The following is a 19,319-nucleotide window of genomic DNA, read 5'->3' as shown; positions in this document are numbered from 1 at the left end:
CACAGTGCCCATGGATGTCCAGGTGAATGGGAGTCCCAATATTATCTGCTTCTGTTTGAACCCAATGCAAAAAGGATGAGACATGTTCACTTTTCTACTTCTAATCAGTTTTTAGACATTGTTAAGACTTACTTTGCATGTGATTTTAGTTTCCTATTATTTGAAAATGTGCTTTTAAGCCGCTTGAATGTACTGTCAGTTATTGAAGCACATGTGACTAAGTCTGCATTTGTCAGTATTGTTCTACTGTATTAAAATCTCACTTTAAGGTTGACACTTAACACTGTACCATACCTTGTAATTTTTTAGATTCTTCACTTGTATGCTTTAAATGTTTCCAGATGCCTTTAGTTTTAGCTGCTGTAAAACAGCTTTGTCTTATTTGATATAAAATTGTTTTTTAAATAAAAACTCCATTTATTTATACAGAGACATTTATAATATTTTACAAACATTCTTATATTCTGAATAAATAATTCTAATTCCATAATGTACTTTTACCTGTATTCATTGAAGGGTATGACTCTCCTTCTGCAATACTAACATTTAATGTCAAACATCACAGGTTTGGTAGTTACATCGAGAGCCCTCAACAAAGCAGGAAACTAGACAGACTGTATTGGTCAAGACAGCCAAGAGCCAAAGAAATCATCACCATCTGTCATGATTTCTATGGGCCACCTTTCCAAATTTGGATTGAATAGGGAGTTAGTACCTATCGAAGGATCTAGATCTTTTTTCCTTTTTAAAAAATGACTGAAAGAGGAAATCTAATTGTGAGCTGGAAGGTCATCCGTGACTATAAAGAAGGACGGTGAGCAGCTCTGCAGGGTGTTTGTCAGATGTCAGTTCTCATCATCAAAGCAAAGTACCTTTGACAGTTAAGAGTATGACATACCTTGATAACTTTCCTCTTTTATTTCTTTTGGCTGCAGCATGCAGAACGTCCCTGACCAGGGATAGAATCTGCACCCCCTGCACAACAGGGAAGTCCTTTCTTAAAAAAAATTTTTTTAACTGCTGTCATATATCTGAGGTCTTTAGCAGAGAAGAATGGTATTTCTTTGACCCCTGAGATCCAAGGATTGGAAAGCATTACATTCAGAAAACCTGACTCTAATACAAATTTAAGAAATATTGGATTTTATGTATTTAGCTCACAATATAACCTTGCTTTGAAAGTCAACAACCAAACCATAAATTGAGATGGAGAATACATACCAGTTACTTTCATTTTTTGCAGAGACATTCTACCTTTTAATATTTCTTCCTATCATATAAATATCTCACATTTGTCATTTCTTATTGGTCCAAAGAGATGCAGCCAAAATATCAGACACTTGCAACCTACAAGTATCAGTAGCAGAAGCCAGGTTAAGGTAGTAATTAAAACTGCCCAAGCAGGCAAATTTTATTGATATTGCACTACAAAGGCTCTAAATTTAACATGTTTTTACAGAAAGCCAATATTTGAACAATCAACTGTAAAAAATGTTTTAAAATACAAAAGAAACCCTCCATCATTCAAACTGCATTTTTTAAGATAAAAGGTTTCTCACTTCTCAACTGGTGTTATTTACATCAAAAATTTTCAAACGAGCACAAGTCTGACAGAGGACTTAGTTCATTTTCTCAGTGGAGAGTACAGCTGGCATTTCTAGTCGAAATTAAAGTGCAGTAATCCTGCAAACGTTTAAACTTCTGATTTATAAACATGAGTCATTGAAAACCCTTTACTTATGATAAATAAACTCAAGGTAAATGAAAATCAGTCCTTATCCTTTCATTGAAACTGAGGGGAAAAGAGGAAAACTACTATTCAGTCAGAAAGTAAAACTACAAGGTGTACAACAGTGTTTTGGGGTTCCTTTTCTGCTTTTCCTAAATGTTTGACAATTAATCAAACCAAGCACCAAGAACTTTATTACTACTAACAGAATTACTCCAATGGTTTACCTACACAGCCTTGTCTAAACAGTAAAATGCCCTACAAGCTAAAGTAATAAAAAGTTTTAATTAAGGTAAAAATTAAGTGTTTCATCAATTTTTTTCTACCGAATTTTGTAGCTTCCAATTTGTTTAACATAACTTAGTCTGCTAAAACCAACTCCCAAGGGAACTGTTTGAAGACTCCATATCTTCCATGAACATTACCTAGTCTCCATAGCACCAAAGACACTTCAATTCTTGTTTTGGAACTAGACCGGGAACATGAAGAAATCAATTATTCCTTTTCCCACCCAAACTAATTTTGATGATCACTTAAGTTAGTTAATAAATGAACCATAATTTCATTTGATTCATCATTTTATTCTGAAAGAAGACTCTTAAATTTTCAATGACATCAATAGGTGAAATTTAAAAAACCGAGTTGTGTGAATCAATACTCAGCAAACATTAATTTTTAAGTATAAGCTAATAAGCAAACTTTAAAAACAATTAGAAAAAATATCTATATTGTGTGTATATATACACACAAATATATGTATATGCAAAATAGTTCATTCTCCTTCCCTCTTACTGAAGAAAAAATATCACTGACTCAGACAACAGCAAACTCTGGGAGATGGCGAAGGACAAGGAAGCCTGGTGTGCTGTAGTCCATGGGGTTGCCAAGAGTCAGACACAACTGAGTGACTGAACAACAACGTTTATAAAACGACAGTCAGGTTAGCGGTCTCCCGTCCTAAATTTGAAATAAAATGAACAAAAAGTAAAAGAATCAGTTCTTTGGGCTCTTGCATTTGAAATTAAAAGGTACGATCCAAACACAAACCTAAAATGACCACTAGAGACAGCAGTGCCCTAGGACAGTAGCAAAGCGCACAGCGAGCCTCTGCAGATGCTTCTGTGCTTTTGTATCAGTGCATGTCGTCCGTGTAAGACAGGAAGACGCGAGTCCACTGCTGGTCATCTGCCGCAAAGGCATTAAAAGCATGGAACTAACCAAACTGCTGAGTAGTTACGACCTTTCTCAACTTCAGTAACAACAGACTGTGCTTTCATTTCCTGTCATCCAGTCTATTCCTAAAGATCACAAAAAACACACTAAGCAATCATTTTACAAAGATCTAGCTAATCCCGTCAAGTGTGAGAAATGACTAACAATGAAGATTTGTGCCCCAAATGTTCCACACTATAGCTATAGATTGTTTTAGAACATCAGATTCAATGAATTATAAGCACATTAAATGAAAAAGTTACATCTTACCTCCAAAAGCCCACACTTAAGAATGTTAACTAAGACCAGTCAAAGACCAGAACACTGCTCAGTTTGCCTTAGAACTACACAAAAGTTTCCTCTGTTCCCAAACCAATTTAACAGCTGTGAAATTAAAATAAACAAGCCCAGGTGTCCACAGCCCCTCCTAACTGCTCATGGCCCAAGGGTCAAAGTTATGACACAATTATTACCTATAAATTCCCACAGTGGTAGCCTGACGATAGAGATGCATCACAAAGAAAAAAAACTGTTACAGAAAGAAAAAAAATGACACGAAGGGACAGACTCAATGGCCTCTTTAAAGACTCAGGAACAACAGGTCTTCAAAGAACATGAACACCAAACAAGCAGCAAGTGACTGTTCAGAGCCGCCTTCTTCCACTGGACGAACGGATCAAAGGCTAACAAGGGTCCACATGGAACAAAGCACACAGGCCCCCGCCCTCTGCATTCCACCCCTCTCCCCGGAAGACACCTGACCAGCAACTCCAGAGCCGACACGAGCGCCTCACTGAGGCCAGATCCTCTCAGACTGTGCCACCACGCTGCCACCCTAACTTGCCCACCCGACTGCTAACCACAGGAGACCCAAGGCAAATGGGATTTCTTTGCCGGTGATTTCCTAAGGAACCCAGGTTAAAGAGTCACTTATGAACATGTTTCTCAACATAAAACTTGAATACTTCATCAGTTTTTTATTTACACTTCTCTGTACTTTTATGATAAAGTCTGAGCAACAAAACTGGTGGAAGCCAGCCCTTCACGTCCACTCCCAGGCAGGGGAGGTAGCTTTACTCTGCTCCCTAGCTACAGACCACCATTTCAGTAATAAACAGTGTCACAGGAAACGAGGTGGGAAGGACCCCCATCTGGGACAAGTGTACTTTCTGTCCCGTGGGTCACTGAGAGCAGTGACTGTGACACGCGGCCGAGGGTGGCTGGGCGTGCTCCGGGCTGTGTCCCTGGAAGAAAGCAGTGTGTCAGCACTGCAGTGTGGCTGGAGTCCTAAAGCAGCGTCAGCAGGGGCAGGACCAGAGTCTCAAACACTGACTATGAAAGTGAGAAAAATCACTTCAGATTTTCTGGACCCCTTGGCAACCATACTTAGAAAAAAATTAAACCCCGAGCCAGAAAATGCTTGGTAATGGCCACACATGAGACTCTGCTTGGGCTAGGCAATGGTCACATTTCTGGCCTCATGCCTCATGCAGCACTAGAGAATTGATTTTATCTTCTAAAATCTCTGCCTTCTGTTTTCCTCGCCCAGTAACTATAGCTATCTTCTTCCTTCAGGGCACTTTTTACCCTATAATAATAAACTTATCATATTTTTTGAAACTGATATCCAGAATTGCTTCAAAAGCATGAGACAGAGCCTGTACTGTCCATTTGTGATCTGCCTTCTTCAAGACAGAGGTGCACAAACTTCAAAAACAACTCAATTCTAAGAAGAAAGAGATGCTGAGAAAGCCCATCATAATCCCATTTTTACAATTTTCAGCAATTGTACAAACTGATTTTAAAGTCTAGTACAAAATGAGGAACTCAAGGCTTCACCAAACTACCAAGAACAAAGTTTAACAAAACTCATTTTACTAACACCCATTTACCTAGAGACAGGTACTTAAAACATAAAGTAGATTGATACCTTCAGACAGAATGAGTTTATCTTGTTTATCTTTAACGTTACACGAATACATGCAAGCCCCTTCCCAGGCTAGAAAATACCTAATTCAAAATTGCTAGGTAACACCTAATTTTTCTTCAATCAAAAAAGGTTAATGAATCTGACCTCTTAACTATGATTAATATGCAAAGAAAATACTGTACTGCCTCAGAGAATACAAAGACACAATAGATGTCAATCAAAACAAAAATCTCTGAGCACGTAGCTCAGAGGGCCAATGATACAAAAATAAAGATAAAAAGCCAAGAGATATTATCATAGTAAGAAAAATAACTCTGCAAAAAGTCTAATTTCTTAACTGACTTTGCGCCTTACTGTTCAAGTTAACTGTTGGAAACAAAACAAATAGCAAGGGAAAAGGTAATGAAATGTTAATTTTTTTTAATGCATACATGCACTCAGACCTGAAATTTTCTAAGACTACCACAATGTATTAAGTTTTATAGAAGAATTCAATCCTCCTTATGGAGGGATGCCATTCACTTAGACTTGAGGAGTATTTTTATATTAACACACAAATCACTAATGACTTAAAAGACAATACCAACCCAATCTCATAGCATAAAATTAATATTGCTATACATCTTCATTTGACACTTAATGGAAAAATAATCCAAGTTCAAAGCAGCGAGCAGTGACCACCATTCCTTTACAGCATAGGAAACTCACCTTTTCATAACCATGAAAATCCAACTTCACTTTCAAACATCTTCAACCAAATTTCACCCATGCTACAAAATCTCTAGTAGGTTCTCAGATGTCTCCAAATGCTCATGTCTCAGGAGAACACCACTTTGAAATCTTAAAACCATTCATTTACTAGTTCTGAACAAAAACATGTGAAAGCATATAAAACCATACCCCTATCTTCTAGATTATAATGGTTAAGTACAAAAACAATTCATTGAACATCTTACAAATCATTACAGTATACATAAAAGCACCTAGGAAATTTTTAAAAAATAAAAAGATTCACAGTACACTGAACCTTGGAACTACAAATACTGAAAAAATGGACTCAAAAGACCTATTTCTCTCAAAGACATAATCTGTAATTGAAGCCAACACAACTGCTATTCTCATCTAGCTTCTTAAAATGCAGCACACAGAAGTAAAGTATTGCATATTCAGCACACTCCCTTATCACTTGATTTCTTCAAACCATGCTAAAATTTCTCCATCAAGAAATCTAGTTCTGTGCTAAGCATGGCTCTTTTCAAGGTAACCTGAACATTGAGAATCTAACACAGGTTCGAGGGAAGAAGTATAGCAGATGTACATAAAATAGGTACATCCAACTTAGACATTTTCTGCATAGTTAAGTCACATCACACACATAAATTTTAACTCATCTTTTAACATTTTTTAAATCTCAAACTGTTAAGAGAGCTAAAAGCCTCAATACCAAAATTACCATCCCAACAATACCCTTATTTTGTCCCACCCACAGTGCATTAAATGAAGCAGCCCAATAGCAATATTTAACCAGTCAAACCACTATAATTGAAAAGAGATAATCTGTTGGTTCTTGGAAAGGCTCAACACCGTTAGAGGCCATATTTCTGGTAACTAATCTCTTCTGCTTTAGTGCCGAGAGCTGAAAATTCCAACTCGAGGCACCAGAAAGACTGACCAAAGCACTCACTTAAACAGAAAAAAACACATTCAAAATCACAAAAAATTAAATGGTTTCCAGATGGCAATAAACGAGTGAAAACGACTCACCTGCCAGACAAACTAAGTTTTCACTCCATTAAGAACAGAAACCTGAAATGCTGGGACCAAGTATAAATATGGCTCAAGGAGACCCAAGCAAAGCTGCTGTACTCTTAAAAAGAACAGTGAAGAGCTTCCAAAGCAATCTTACAATGTATTCTTAAAAGGTCACAGAAGGATTCAACAATTTGTCACATTAAAAGATGCAGGACACCGGATAACCTAATTCTAACACACTGCTATAACTGAATTATCCTGCTTAGCACCAAGAGGGTGACACTTTTATTAATAAATAGATTTTCTCCCTTAAAATCAAGCCACTGAAAATCTAAAGCAAAGAAATACCAAGTGAACTCCTTACAAAAAAAGTCCCACAGGGTTAAATAAACCCTATTAAATAGACTATCTATACAGAATCAAGATTTCCACAATAAAATTTACAAGCAGAGATATATTTTGTGGATACCACATGTAAAATAGATTTTTAAAACCCATATGACAGACGCATACACACACATATGCTAACACTCTCCCCCCACCCCCAAAGAAACACCTTCAATGAGGTCAGAAGCAGCCCAAACGCTAAAGCCCCCTTAAAGCCCTGGTGATTGTCCATAGCTTTACATAGCTAAACTCCTTCTCTAAATGAGCACTGCCATCCTTATTTGGATTTAAGAATCCTAAAGGAGCAAAATACATTCTATGAGTGAATTATACATGTTGCTTCCATGTTCTGCTCCTCGCCTAGTGTGATGCTGTATCAGTACTTGGGTAAACTGCATACCCTTCCCTTTTCAGTCCATCGTCCAGAGGCTTCAATATGCTACTAAGTGTGTCAGTCTCTGCTACTGCTGCAAATGGGAACCTAATAGAGCATCAGTTTCCAGAGATCAACACTGACATGCAATGTGAAACCTAGTAATCTCAGTATTCCATACATATTTACACAGCTGTAACACAGAATCAAGCTGCACGAGAACCAAAGCATACGACCCCCAGGGGCTGGCGGCGGGGTGCTGCAGTTGTGACAGCACGGTCTCGGGGTCCCGGGCCCGTGCTCCCCTCGCTGTCCTCTCCCCACAACCTCCCAGGCCCACTGAGAGCACACGGCGCAACTGGAAACCGGAGCCGCAGCTCTGCACCACCAGCTCAAGGCCCTCTCCAGGCTGAGGGCTTTGTCCTTTAACGAAGTGCCATGAGTTCATTCTGAACACGAACATTATATAGCAGATTCTGACTCTAAGCAAAATCTTTCAACAAAACTCCCAGCAAGGAGGGTAAGAGAACCTAAGCGGTTAGAAGCAGAGAAATGTGCAAAATGCCACCAAAGTAGATGACCTGCAATCTTGACTTCTGTGACATTTTGGGTCTTGCATTCATTTAATAATTGTGTATTTTAAGTTTCTTTTAAATTTTTCAGTATAAGGAAACTAGTATTACAATCACTGTAGTGGGAAGATGGCACATTCCCATTAACCTGGCTACTTAATGATGACTCAAACACTCTTTCTGTGACCAGAATACAAGATAAAAACCACAAGCACAGAAAAAAATGCCCACATAAAAAGCAACTTAAATTCATTAGCCAAACACTGAAAAGGTACATGTGTATAAAAGTTATAACCACATTTACAGTGCAAATTCATGTTTCTTTCTACTCTTTCTCTTCTGCACAGAGAACATCTCTTCAGAAACATCATCGTCTCCCTGCATTTCTTTACAACACCTGAGAAAGGTAAGGCTCAAAGAGACACCCACTCAAATGCAACACGCCTCTGATCTGGGGACTTCCACATGTGCTGCTATCAGAGGTCCAAGATTTTCATTATAGCATTATGGTCAAACTTGAAACTCAAAAAAGCTCGGGAAGAAAAGGGGAATTTGCAGTGTCCGTTACATGCCACAGCCTGGCCCTCGGCATGTTCGAGCAACTGGTCTTCACCGGAGTGAGGCGAGTCATACACAGCATCTGCTTAGAAAGCAAAACAAATAAGCTCAGCTAAGAAATCAAATCCTGCCCTTTACCTTTTGTTAAGAAGGAATTCACATGCAGTATAATTCACCTTCCCACACTCTAAATCTAACCTAGGTAGAACCACCAAAATATTTTCCTTTCCCTAAACTGATATTGAAAGTGAATTTCCAATCTATTCTTATTCCACATAAACATTCAAGATCTTAATCTGTCTTTAAGATCCTTAATATTCGCCTGCTTTCAAAAATGGGCATACTTTTATTCACCACCTATATTTATATTTTGTCAACATGAGAGCTTCTTGACAGAGATCAAAATGTAAACATTATAAAGATTATAATTACAATATAAGATCTGTACAGATTCCAATTCAGAAAAATAAAGCTGAAGGTTACCACATCTTCAGAGAATAAATCAACCTAAAGAAAAATCCAGATTTTCAAACTCACTGTGCAACAAAACTCCAACTTATCGTAGCTTGCCTCACCCCATCCCTGCCCCCGCCCCTGCCTAAGTAGAACAGGAGCCTGATTTGTTTGGAACAGCAGGGTTTGGAATAGACACCAAAAGGTTGAGGTAGAAATAAAGTCTGATGTGAGGTTTCCCAAGACAATAACTCCTTTTATACTTCTTTCTCAAGACAACTCAAAGTTTCTGTATCATGCCCAACTGAGCTGGGTATACCTTCTTTAATGTTCCTAAACATATGGCTTTTGAAAGGTTTTGTGAAATAATTGGTTTCTGAAGTTATATTAATTCAACTATCAGCCTATCATGTCCACACCACCTACGGTGGCCAGAGAAGTCCTACTAAGAGGACAACCTTAATTTCCCAAAACAGGGTTAAAGCGTCTCATTTTTAAAGAGCTTCCATCTTGCTTAAATCATAAACAGTAATGCAAGGAAGCGAGTATGATTATAATGCTTCTCAATTATTAGAGAGCTTTCTAGATGAAACCCTTAAATCTAGATGGTAAATAAATGCTTATCTACTGCATGAGGAATTTCATACCATACAAAATAGCACCTAAGAAAAAAACAGTCTACTGTACTTCCGAATGACACCTATGAAATCAGAATTTACAAAGAGCTCTCTACATTCCTCACAGTTACTTTCCAATCAAATCACACACCTCCTTTTCATAACTGAGGATGGAGAAGAGCCAAACGTCGTATTAGTGAAGACTATCCTTGGTACCACCTTAACACGGGGGTCATTACCTCCAGCGAGGGGGAGACCGTTCCCTTCTGAAGTGAGCTCTCCCCTCACATTATGTGTGAGGGTGAGGTCTCCTCACTATTACTTGGGTCTACTCACCGTCTAACCATTAAGCAACTATTTATTTGTTTCCAATATTCACACACAGCATCAACGCCTGACATTCACTAAAGTAACAGTATACTGAAAAGGCAAATAATTTCATCTTGATCATTTAAATAAATTTTTTTGTTTTTAGCCAGTTTCCTATTTAGAGAACTTGACCGCATATGTGAACTCTCTATAGATCATGTGCAACTCTTTCAGCTTATCTATCACAGTTCATCACACACTACTTAAATCAAGTTTACTTCAAAACCAAGCTGAATCTCAACTGGAAGAAATTAAAAAAAAATGACTTGCCTGTTTCAAAAGTATCCTGAAGTTTTCGTGGATGAAGTTTCTTTTCACATTTCTATTAAAAAACACAAACATACAACATACCATATCCAGTTATTTCACTTATTGTTGGTATAAATAAGGAGATACATTATCAAATTTCTCAGGAAGAAAATTAAACCAAGAATATAATCACCATCCCCACTCGGCATTGGCATTTTTAAGGAATTTTTTTAAGCCTAGAACTGTTTTTAATTCTTGATTATATGTACAATATAGAAACACCAGGGAAAAAAAGAAAATTATTTATTAAATTTCTCAACTTGGAGATCATTAACATTACAGTACATCTTTCCAGCTTTTTTTCTATGAAGATATGTGTGAATGTACTTTCATATAATTATGTAACAGAATTATCCAGTCTATGCTATTCTATAACTCCCTTTTTAAATGTAATACACTATGAACATACCCCTTTTTCAATAAACACAAATCAAAAAATTAATACTAATCTACACCAACACTTTTAATGACTACATGGTAGTCTACAGCACATCTCTATGATATTACAGTTAATATCTTCTTAGATATTTAGATTGTTTCCATGTTTTCATAATGTAGAGTAATGTGGTGAACACTATCTTCTAGGGGAACATGGTAAGGAAGTCACACTTTCAATACCGCCAAACTACTCTCTAGAATGTTGTACCAATTATTAACTTTTGAGTGTTCTCAATATATTCAGCAATACATAACTGGATATCTTTTCATCTTTGCCAATCTAATGGGGAAATTTACTTTCTTGAACTACATATTTAGATATTAATCACTTTTAGCTTTCCCTTTTAAGTTGTTCATATACTTGTCCTCATCATTAACTTTAAGAACTTTTTAAAAAACTTATTCAAGTTCTTCCAAATACGAGTCATTTGTGAAGTTCCCCCCAAAAAATCCATAAGTATTTTGATTGGTACTGAATTAAATCTATATATTAATTTGAGGAGAATTAACATTTATACAATACTATCATTTTAATCTGTCCAGCTTTTGTTAGGGACATATGTTGAATTAGATTAAAAGCTTTCTGACCATCTATTAAGACTGTCTTCTTTGTTCTTGTCACTATTTCTACTAGAGTGGAGTGCAATAATAGAGAGCAAGTAGTCCAACATTAAACATTTAACTTGTGCTTGCTTGTGGAATCAAAACACTTCAGGTTAAGTCAACGGCACCCAGGAATACAGGGAAAATACTCTTGCTAAATATCTGAAATTACTATTATTACCCACTGTTAAAGAAGGAAAAACAGGTGAAGCTACAATATAAAAAAATTCAACACAGAAATACCAGGACTTATGGAAAAGATAATCAAGGAAGCTTATTAGTTATGAATTTCTGGAACACAGACTGAAAGAATGGAAATAAATGTCTTAAAACGCTCACAGGTATCTGTCCTTCAGCCTAGTCTAATGACTATGGCATTGGCTGTGAGTGTTTTGTTTTCGTTTTCTGAATTCTATCAATTTGAAGAAAAATAAAACACTGTGAAGCTATTCCAAACTTTTAACTTCATTAAAATAATACAGACACTATTTAGAAAAATAGAATACCTAGGATTTATCTAGAAGGAGAGTTGACTAACACTGTTTCCAAAGTATTAAAGTAAGTCTAAATACCCACATATCAATAATTAATAAGAATCTACAGAACAGCACAGGGAACTCTCCTCAGTGCTCTGTAATGACCTATACAGAAACAGAATCTACAGTGGATATATGTATAACTGATCCACTTTTTCACCTGAAACTAACACAACTTTGTAAATCAACTATACTCCAATAAAAATTAATGTGAAAAATCATAAACAAACAGATAAGCAAATACCCACATAAAAAAGTAAAGATCAGATGCACGACTGAATCAATACGACAAATCTATAATCGAGAGCAGGCAGAGATTTCTTAGTGGGTGAACAGCACACACACAGATTCATAAAAATCCTGTCAAGAAAGCAACTCAAAATGCCTTGACGATGCCCTTGCCCCATTCTAAAAAGCATGAACTGCCTTAGCATGGGCGCTGTTAACTCTTACCACCAAGGGATTCTGTTGCTTGGCTGGCTGGCTGTGGATGCCATTTGCTCTCTTCTTTGGATTAGGTGAATCTTGATACTGTTTTCTGCCATTTCCCCTTATACTTTGATTCTGTTTTTCCAATAAGAAATAAAATGTAAATGTACAGCCCAATGTAACAGGATAAAACAATATACCCCTATTAGCTGGTTCGATCAGAGTTCAGCAAAACCTCCCAAAATCTTCCTACAACACCGAAGAACCACTATCAACATCTTTCATTACAGAGAGCTTCCCAGAGCAAGAATCCTGGAAAGGTATAAAATAGCAAATACAATGTTCCCTAGAAACAACTTTGAAAACCTTTTGACTATCAAAGAAAATCTCTCTAGGAAGGAACACTGAAGCACCCTGACTTCACTCCTTAGAGCAGGAAACAAGCACTAGATGTAATCACTGTTACCCTAAAACCTACTTTAAACTATCAGTAAATAGGGATTTTTAAATTAATAATCTTTTTATATAAAATAATAAATAAGACTGGTTTGGCTCAGATGGTAAAGAATCTGCCTGCAATGTGGGAGATCTGGGTTTAATCCCTGGGTTGGGAAGATTGCCTGGAGAAGGGAACAGCTACCCACTCCAGGATTCTGGCCTGGAGAATCCCCATAGACAGTCCATGGGGTCACAAAGAGTTGGACACCACTGAGAGAATTTCACTTTCACTTTTAATCCCTAAATTTAGCCCTAAAACCTAAACATGCAGTAGTCAACATCTTGCTATTATATTGCTTAAACATGAGTTAAATTAAGTTTAACTTAAAACAGTTTTTTAAACATTAATTTGGCCTTAAAGGTCTTAAAAACAGTTATTTAAGAGAACTAGCTAAAACAGTGCAAAGAATAGTTTTATTATTTACAATAAATACACTTATGTACATCCTATCTACCTACAGAAAAAATTTAGTTCTTAAAATAGCTTGAAAACAATAACTTAAAGAAAGGAAGGGAAACAGCTTTCAGAGGCTCATGTTAGCACATACCTTTAACTCCATTTCATTCCATTCTTTTCAATATTTACTTTTTAACTGTGTACCATATACACAAAACTTACCACCTGAACCACTTTTAAATGGACAGCTCCGTGGCAGCAAGTACAGTCACAAAGCTGTGCAACCACCACCAGTATCCATCTCCAGAACTTTTCTATTACTGAAACAGAGACTTTGTCTATTAAATACTTCTGTTTTTTCCTGTCTCTCAGCTCTGGTAATCTCAAATTAGTGGAATCATATAGGATTTGTCCTTTTGTGTGTGAGGTTCATCCATGCTGTAGCACATATGTATAATTTCATTTCTTTTAAAGGCCAAATAATAGTCGCTGTATGTTTACTTTGTTGATCGAGTCATCTTGTGACACACATGTAGGCTGTTTCCACCTTCTGGCTATCGTGAACAACACTACTATGAACACTGGTACGTAAGTTATCTCTTTGAGTCCCTGCTTTCAATTCTTTCGAGTATGAATCGAGGAGTGGAACCGCTGGGTCACATGGTAATTCTATGTCTACCTTTTTGAGGAAGTACCAAGCTGTCCCATGGCAGCTGTACCATTTTACATTCCCACCTGCAATACACAAGGGTTCCAACTTTTTTACATTCTTGTTAACTCATTATTTTCCATTTTTTACTACATTTTTATTACTTCACAACTGAGCATCTTTTCATGTGCTTACTGACGATGTAAATGTCTTCTTTCAATAAATGTCTATTCAAGTTGTTGTGTACTCATTTTTTTTAAATTGTTTCTTCTTTGCTATTGTTGAGCTATAGGATGTCTCCATATATCCTGGATATAAACCCATTAGATATGTGATTTACAAACTCTCCCATTTCATGGGTGTTTTTTCTCCTTGGATAGTGACTATTCAAGCACAGAAGTTTTAAATTCTGATGAACCCAGTATATTTGTAAAAGAAGAAAAGTAAAGAGTGGTACCCAAATAGATGGTTAAAGTAACAGACAGGTAACACCAAAGATCAGTAAGGATATGGAACAAATGGAACTCTCAAATATTTTGCAGGGGATACAAATTATTTAGAACATAGTTTGCAGTATATACTTAAGAACATAGGCATATCCAGTGCTCCAACAATTCTATATACTCAAAAGAACTGTATATGTTCATCAAAATACATGTACAGAAATATTCCTAGCAGTATGATCTGTAAAAGCCCCGAAGTGGAAACAACAAACATGTCCACTAAGAGTAAAATGGATAAATCAACTATGATATAATCATACACTGAAGAACAACACAGTGTGAACCTTTCACTGGTAGCATATTTACCAAAATCAGATGTTATTGATAATTCATATTCCTTACTACACTGTATTAATACCAAAGCTGTAAAGGTTAGGAGTCTCATCCCAGCTTCAAATCACAAATCAGGAACACAAGCGCCTTGGATGAACAACCAAGAGCTCTACAACTGTTAATGTGCAAGGCCTCAACTCAGATGCATTTCAAAATCAAACGATCTTAAGTTATGAAAATCTTTAAATGTATTATCACTCACCTTTGCTTTTAAAAGATCAGACATTTCAGCGTGATGATTACTATATGGTTTATGCTGCAGTGGTTGCCGGTGCTTTACCCACTGGTCACCAGGAGAACCTTCAGGAAATAACTGCTGACTATGGCGGAATTTGGTTCGACTATAACAAGATTTAAAAATAAAAATAAAATCAGAAAATTTTAATGATACTTCTTCCCAAACCTTGAGAGTTTATCTAACAGACTATAAATGTTACTCTATCCATGATCTGTCTCCCCTCACTGGAGTTTAAATTCCACAAGGGCAGAGGATTCATGTCGACTCTGCCTACTGCTTTACTGCCAGAACCCAGAAGAATGCCTACCACTCCACATTTCTTGAATGGGGTGATAATCTATTATTTTTAGTCCCAAACTTTTCTAAATTACTGATACCAACTCCTCCTAAAATGACTGTACTTTTAAAAATCTGGGGAATTTCCTGGCAGCCTAGTGGTTAGAACTCTGCATTTCTGCTGCAGGGGACACAGGTTCAAGCCATGGATGAAGAACTAAGATCCCACAAGCCTTGCAGCCTGGCCGAACAACAAAAAAGAATCTGAAAGAAATAATTCTTTCACAAATTTACTAAATTCAGTAATGAAGCCAATAAATAAAGCTACTCTAAATAAACATATATCAGTGGATTTTTATAATAGGACAGACAATTCAATTCTTTACTAGAATGCTTATGGATGGAATTTGACCCTGCACAGGTCAGTATGGACCCTCCATACTGGAAGATCTGAAAAACTGAGCGATGCTGTTGTTATTGTTCAGTGGCTAAGTCATGTCCAACTCAATGATGCCATCTAACCACATCCTCCGTCACTCCCTTCTCCTCTTGCTCTCGATCCTTCCCAGCAGCAGCGTCTTTTCCAATGAGTCAGCTCCACACATTAGGTGGCCAAGGTATGGGAGCTTCAGCATCAGTCCATCCAGTGAATATTCCTGGTTGATTTCCTTTAGAATGGACTGGTTGGATCTCCGTGCTGTCCAAGTGACTCTCTAGAGTCTTCTCCAACACCACAATTCAAAAGCAGCAATTCTTCAGCGCTCAGCCTTCTTTACAGTACAACTCTCATATCCATACATGACTACTGGAAAAACCATAGCTCTGACTATACAGACCTTTGTCCGCAAAGTGATGTCTCTGCTTCTTAATACTCTGTTTAGAGCTGTCACTCCTTTTCTTCCAAGGAAATTAAGGAGTTCAAAATGATAGATGAGCATATTAAATAAAGATCCAGTCTCAAATACTTACACCAAAGAAATCAACTGTAATAGTTTGTAGTAAAGATAAATTATATTCTATAGTATCACTTACATATATTAATATGGTCCAGAGTCACTGATCCCAAGATCCATATTATATTAAGATTGTTTCTGAATATTTCAGAATCTGTCCCCTTTTTCATTTAAAAATTGTGATTAAATTGCAGGCTGTCTTTCTTTAGACAAAATTCAAGTAATTCATCCAAAACATCATTAGAGTTAGTCTATATGCTAAAGAGAGACATCACCCTGCCTGAGAAACCTGAAATTTGTTTGAGAAGTTGTTTTATTATCTCCTTATTCCATTCTCTAGGATCACAAACCCTAATACCGACTAAAAGATGTGGGAATCGTATCATACCACTATGGGTGACAGATTCTTAAACAGTGACACTATTTTCAAACACTATCACTATTTCATAACTTTTTAGTAGTGATTAGGTTTTTTAAATCATGACTACATTCCTGTTTTTTCTTTTTCCTTCTTCAGTTATATTTAATAGTATGTACTTTGGTGATTATAGTCACAGATTCTGAAAGGCACAAATGACTTTGAAGGCATTTAGTCCAATCTCCTGTCCTCATAAAATCCAACTAAAATGGAATATTCCCTATGTATTTAAAAAATATTTAAATACAGTAGGTGTGATTTACTCCTATTGTTTTTTTAAAGCTCTAGGATAAAAACAAAGCATCTAACTTAGAGAAAATTTAGAAAGCAACTCTCTCTGAACCTAACAAGGCGAAGTTCTTCAAGTTGATTACAAATACATATACTTATTTCAGAAAATTATATTGGAAGGACGGATGGTGAAGGTAAAACTCCGATACTTTGGCCACCTGACACAAAGAGCTGACTCATTTGAAACGACCCTGATACTGGGAAAGACTGAAGGCAGGAGGAGAAGGGGACGACAGTGGATGAGATGGCATCAATGACTCAATGGACATGAGTCTGAATAAACTCCAGGAGTTGGTGATAGACAGGGAGGCCTGGCATGCTGCAGTCCATGGGGTCACAAAGAGTCAGACAGGACTGAACAACTGAACTGAACTAATTTCAGAAAATTACTTAGCCTACTCTATAATTGTGATTTGGATACAATTAAGTCCCAAACAAGAAAATGCTCTTTGCAGTTCTTATCCATGTAATAATCACTCCTTATAATAAACAGTCTAGGCTAGGGAAAGGAAAGATGCAAGCCCAAGTCTTTACAGTGCTATCTTTCTGAACAAATTATACGTCAGCATCCCTCATCTCCTCCTCACAAAAACAGACATTCAACCACATACAGAAATGCAATTATTTCTAAAGTAAAGATATGAGAACACAGAACAAGCACTATGAATATATACAAAGAGAAAAAATTATTTTCTTTTCCTCATACTCTAGCTACCCATCTAAAAAGCTGACACTCTCTTGTGTATACTATTTTAAAATATGCCTGAAGCTCTTTATAACTTCAATTAACCTCTCATCCAAAAACCACCCCTCTAAAATGTCTATTACCTGTGAGACTACTAACAAAACAGTATCTATAAAAGGAAGCCAATACCTCTGCAAACTTTTTAAGCAAAAAGCTACTAATGTATTAAAAAAGACCAAAAAGTCAAAATCCAACACATCTGTTTCTTTACCTCAATTTTTCCACAGTAGGTTTAGCTGGTGTGCTACCAGCCGAGGAAATTCCATTGTCGCTATCTGAGGAATCTCCAAATCTTCGAGAAAGCCAGTCCCTTAATGGTCTATGGAGACATGAAGAATTCACTGTTAAAACTTGGCTATGTAAAAAAACTGTCAGAACTGTGAAGTTTCATATTTTAAAAAACACAAACATACCTGATAAAAGGAATGGCCATAAAAAATTTGTTTGGTGCCAAACCAAGTTTGGATTTTGGGGTCATATCATTTCTATGGCAAGGCAATTTCTCAATGGAGAACCACTCAATATTCTGAAACACAAGAAAATTAGTTATTATCAAGGAGTTTCTAAAAGCAATTTCTTACATCATTTGGACACCATCCAGCAACCTGAAAATTCTTCTCAATTACATACCCGGATTTCTCTTCTGGTTTTCGGGTTAAATTTTGTATCTTTTGGAATTCCTGGAATGATGTATAAACGAGCAAGCTGATCATTGATCCGAAGTTCAATGTAATCATCCTTACAAATATAATCTTTAATATCAAAACCAGTTTCTTCAAAGACCTGGAAATAATAAATCTGGATGATTTTCAAGTTTGGCTGTTAGACCTTCAGTCCATTAATATTTGCTTATTTCAAAGTCACAAATTTAGAAATATCCAGGCAATTAAATGCATAAAAACACTATATAAAAAAAAAAATCACAGTGTTTCAGAGTCTAGTTCTTGCTGTGTTTCTATGGAAAAACCTCCTCACACATTTAAGCCTAAGTTTTTTCAGCTATTCAAAAAAAGGAAACAGGATACTGCGATTTACAATAACATATATTTGGTCACTGTCCCCTCTTCTGGTATAAGAGCTCCTAAAACGGTTGGCATGTCTTAAATGATAAAAGCAAAAGTATCTTTGCTGTTTATCTAGGTCTCTCGCATTGCAGGCAGATTCTTTACCAGCTGAGCCACAAGGGAAGCCCCAAAGTATCTTTATGTCCTGTTAATCATGTGACTTCTGGAGTCCACTTCGGGAATTAACTTGGTTGCCAGGTGATCAAGAGGGTTGAAACTTTCAATGGGCCCCTCCTCCCCCACCTCCAGGAAATAAACTCAGTCAACCCCATAAAAATCAAAAAGGAATGTTTCTGGTTTGAAAAACACATGAAGATTTGGGGATAGTGGTGCCAGAGAAGACAGCAAGAAAGTTCCTTGCTTTTTTCTGTACTCTGCACCCTAAGTATTTATGTTTTCCATCTAGTTATTCCTGAGTTATATCTTTTTATTGTAATAAACTGGAAAACTTAATAAGAAAAATGTTTCTCAATTCTATGAATCACTCTAGCAAAAACTAATCAAACCCAAAGAGGGGGATCAAAAGGCACAAGTGACAACCTGGACTCTGCAACTGGCATCTGAAGCCAAGCATGGTCTTATAGAACTGAGCCCTTCACCTCTGGAATGTGATGCTACCTCCAGACAGACAGTGTCAGAACTGAGCCGAATTGTAAATCATTCAGCTGATATCCACAACCTGCTTAC

The 19,319-nt window shown here is 36.8% G+C and overlaps 1 protein-coding gene across 1 annotated transcript; it reads right to left on the bottom strand.

Moving 5' to 3' along the window:
* Window positions 1–1,374: 1,374 nt before the first annotated feature.
* Window positions 1,375–18,387, bottom strand: LOC120861035 (m7GpppN-mRNA hydrolase-like; the record flags this gene model as incomplete). The annotated part of the gene is made up of 7 exons (XM_040236723.1): window positions 1,375–8,595; window positions 10,223–10,274; window positions 12,292–12,402; window positions 14,850–14,988; window positions 17,780–17,887; window positions 17,982–18,094; window positions 18,199–18,387. Coding segments are annotated over 7 exons (876 nt in total), but the record flags the coding sequence as incomplete, so codon positions are not given.
* Between the last annotated feature and the right edge of the window lie 932 nt (window positions 18,388–19,319).

Source organism: Oryx dammah, unplaced genomic scaffold, assembly GCF_014754425.2.
Source record: "Oryx dammah isolate SB20612 unplaced genomic scaffold, SCBI_Odam_1.1 HiC_scaffold_11211, whole genome shotgun sequence".
In the NCBI taxonomy this organism is placed as follows: Eukaryota; Metazoa; Chordata; class Mammalia; order Artiodactyla; family Bovidae; genus Oryx; species Oryx dammah.
This window is presented reverse-complemented; position numbering and strand designations above follow the sequence as displayed.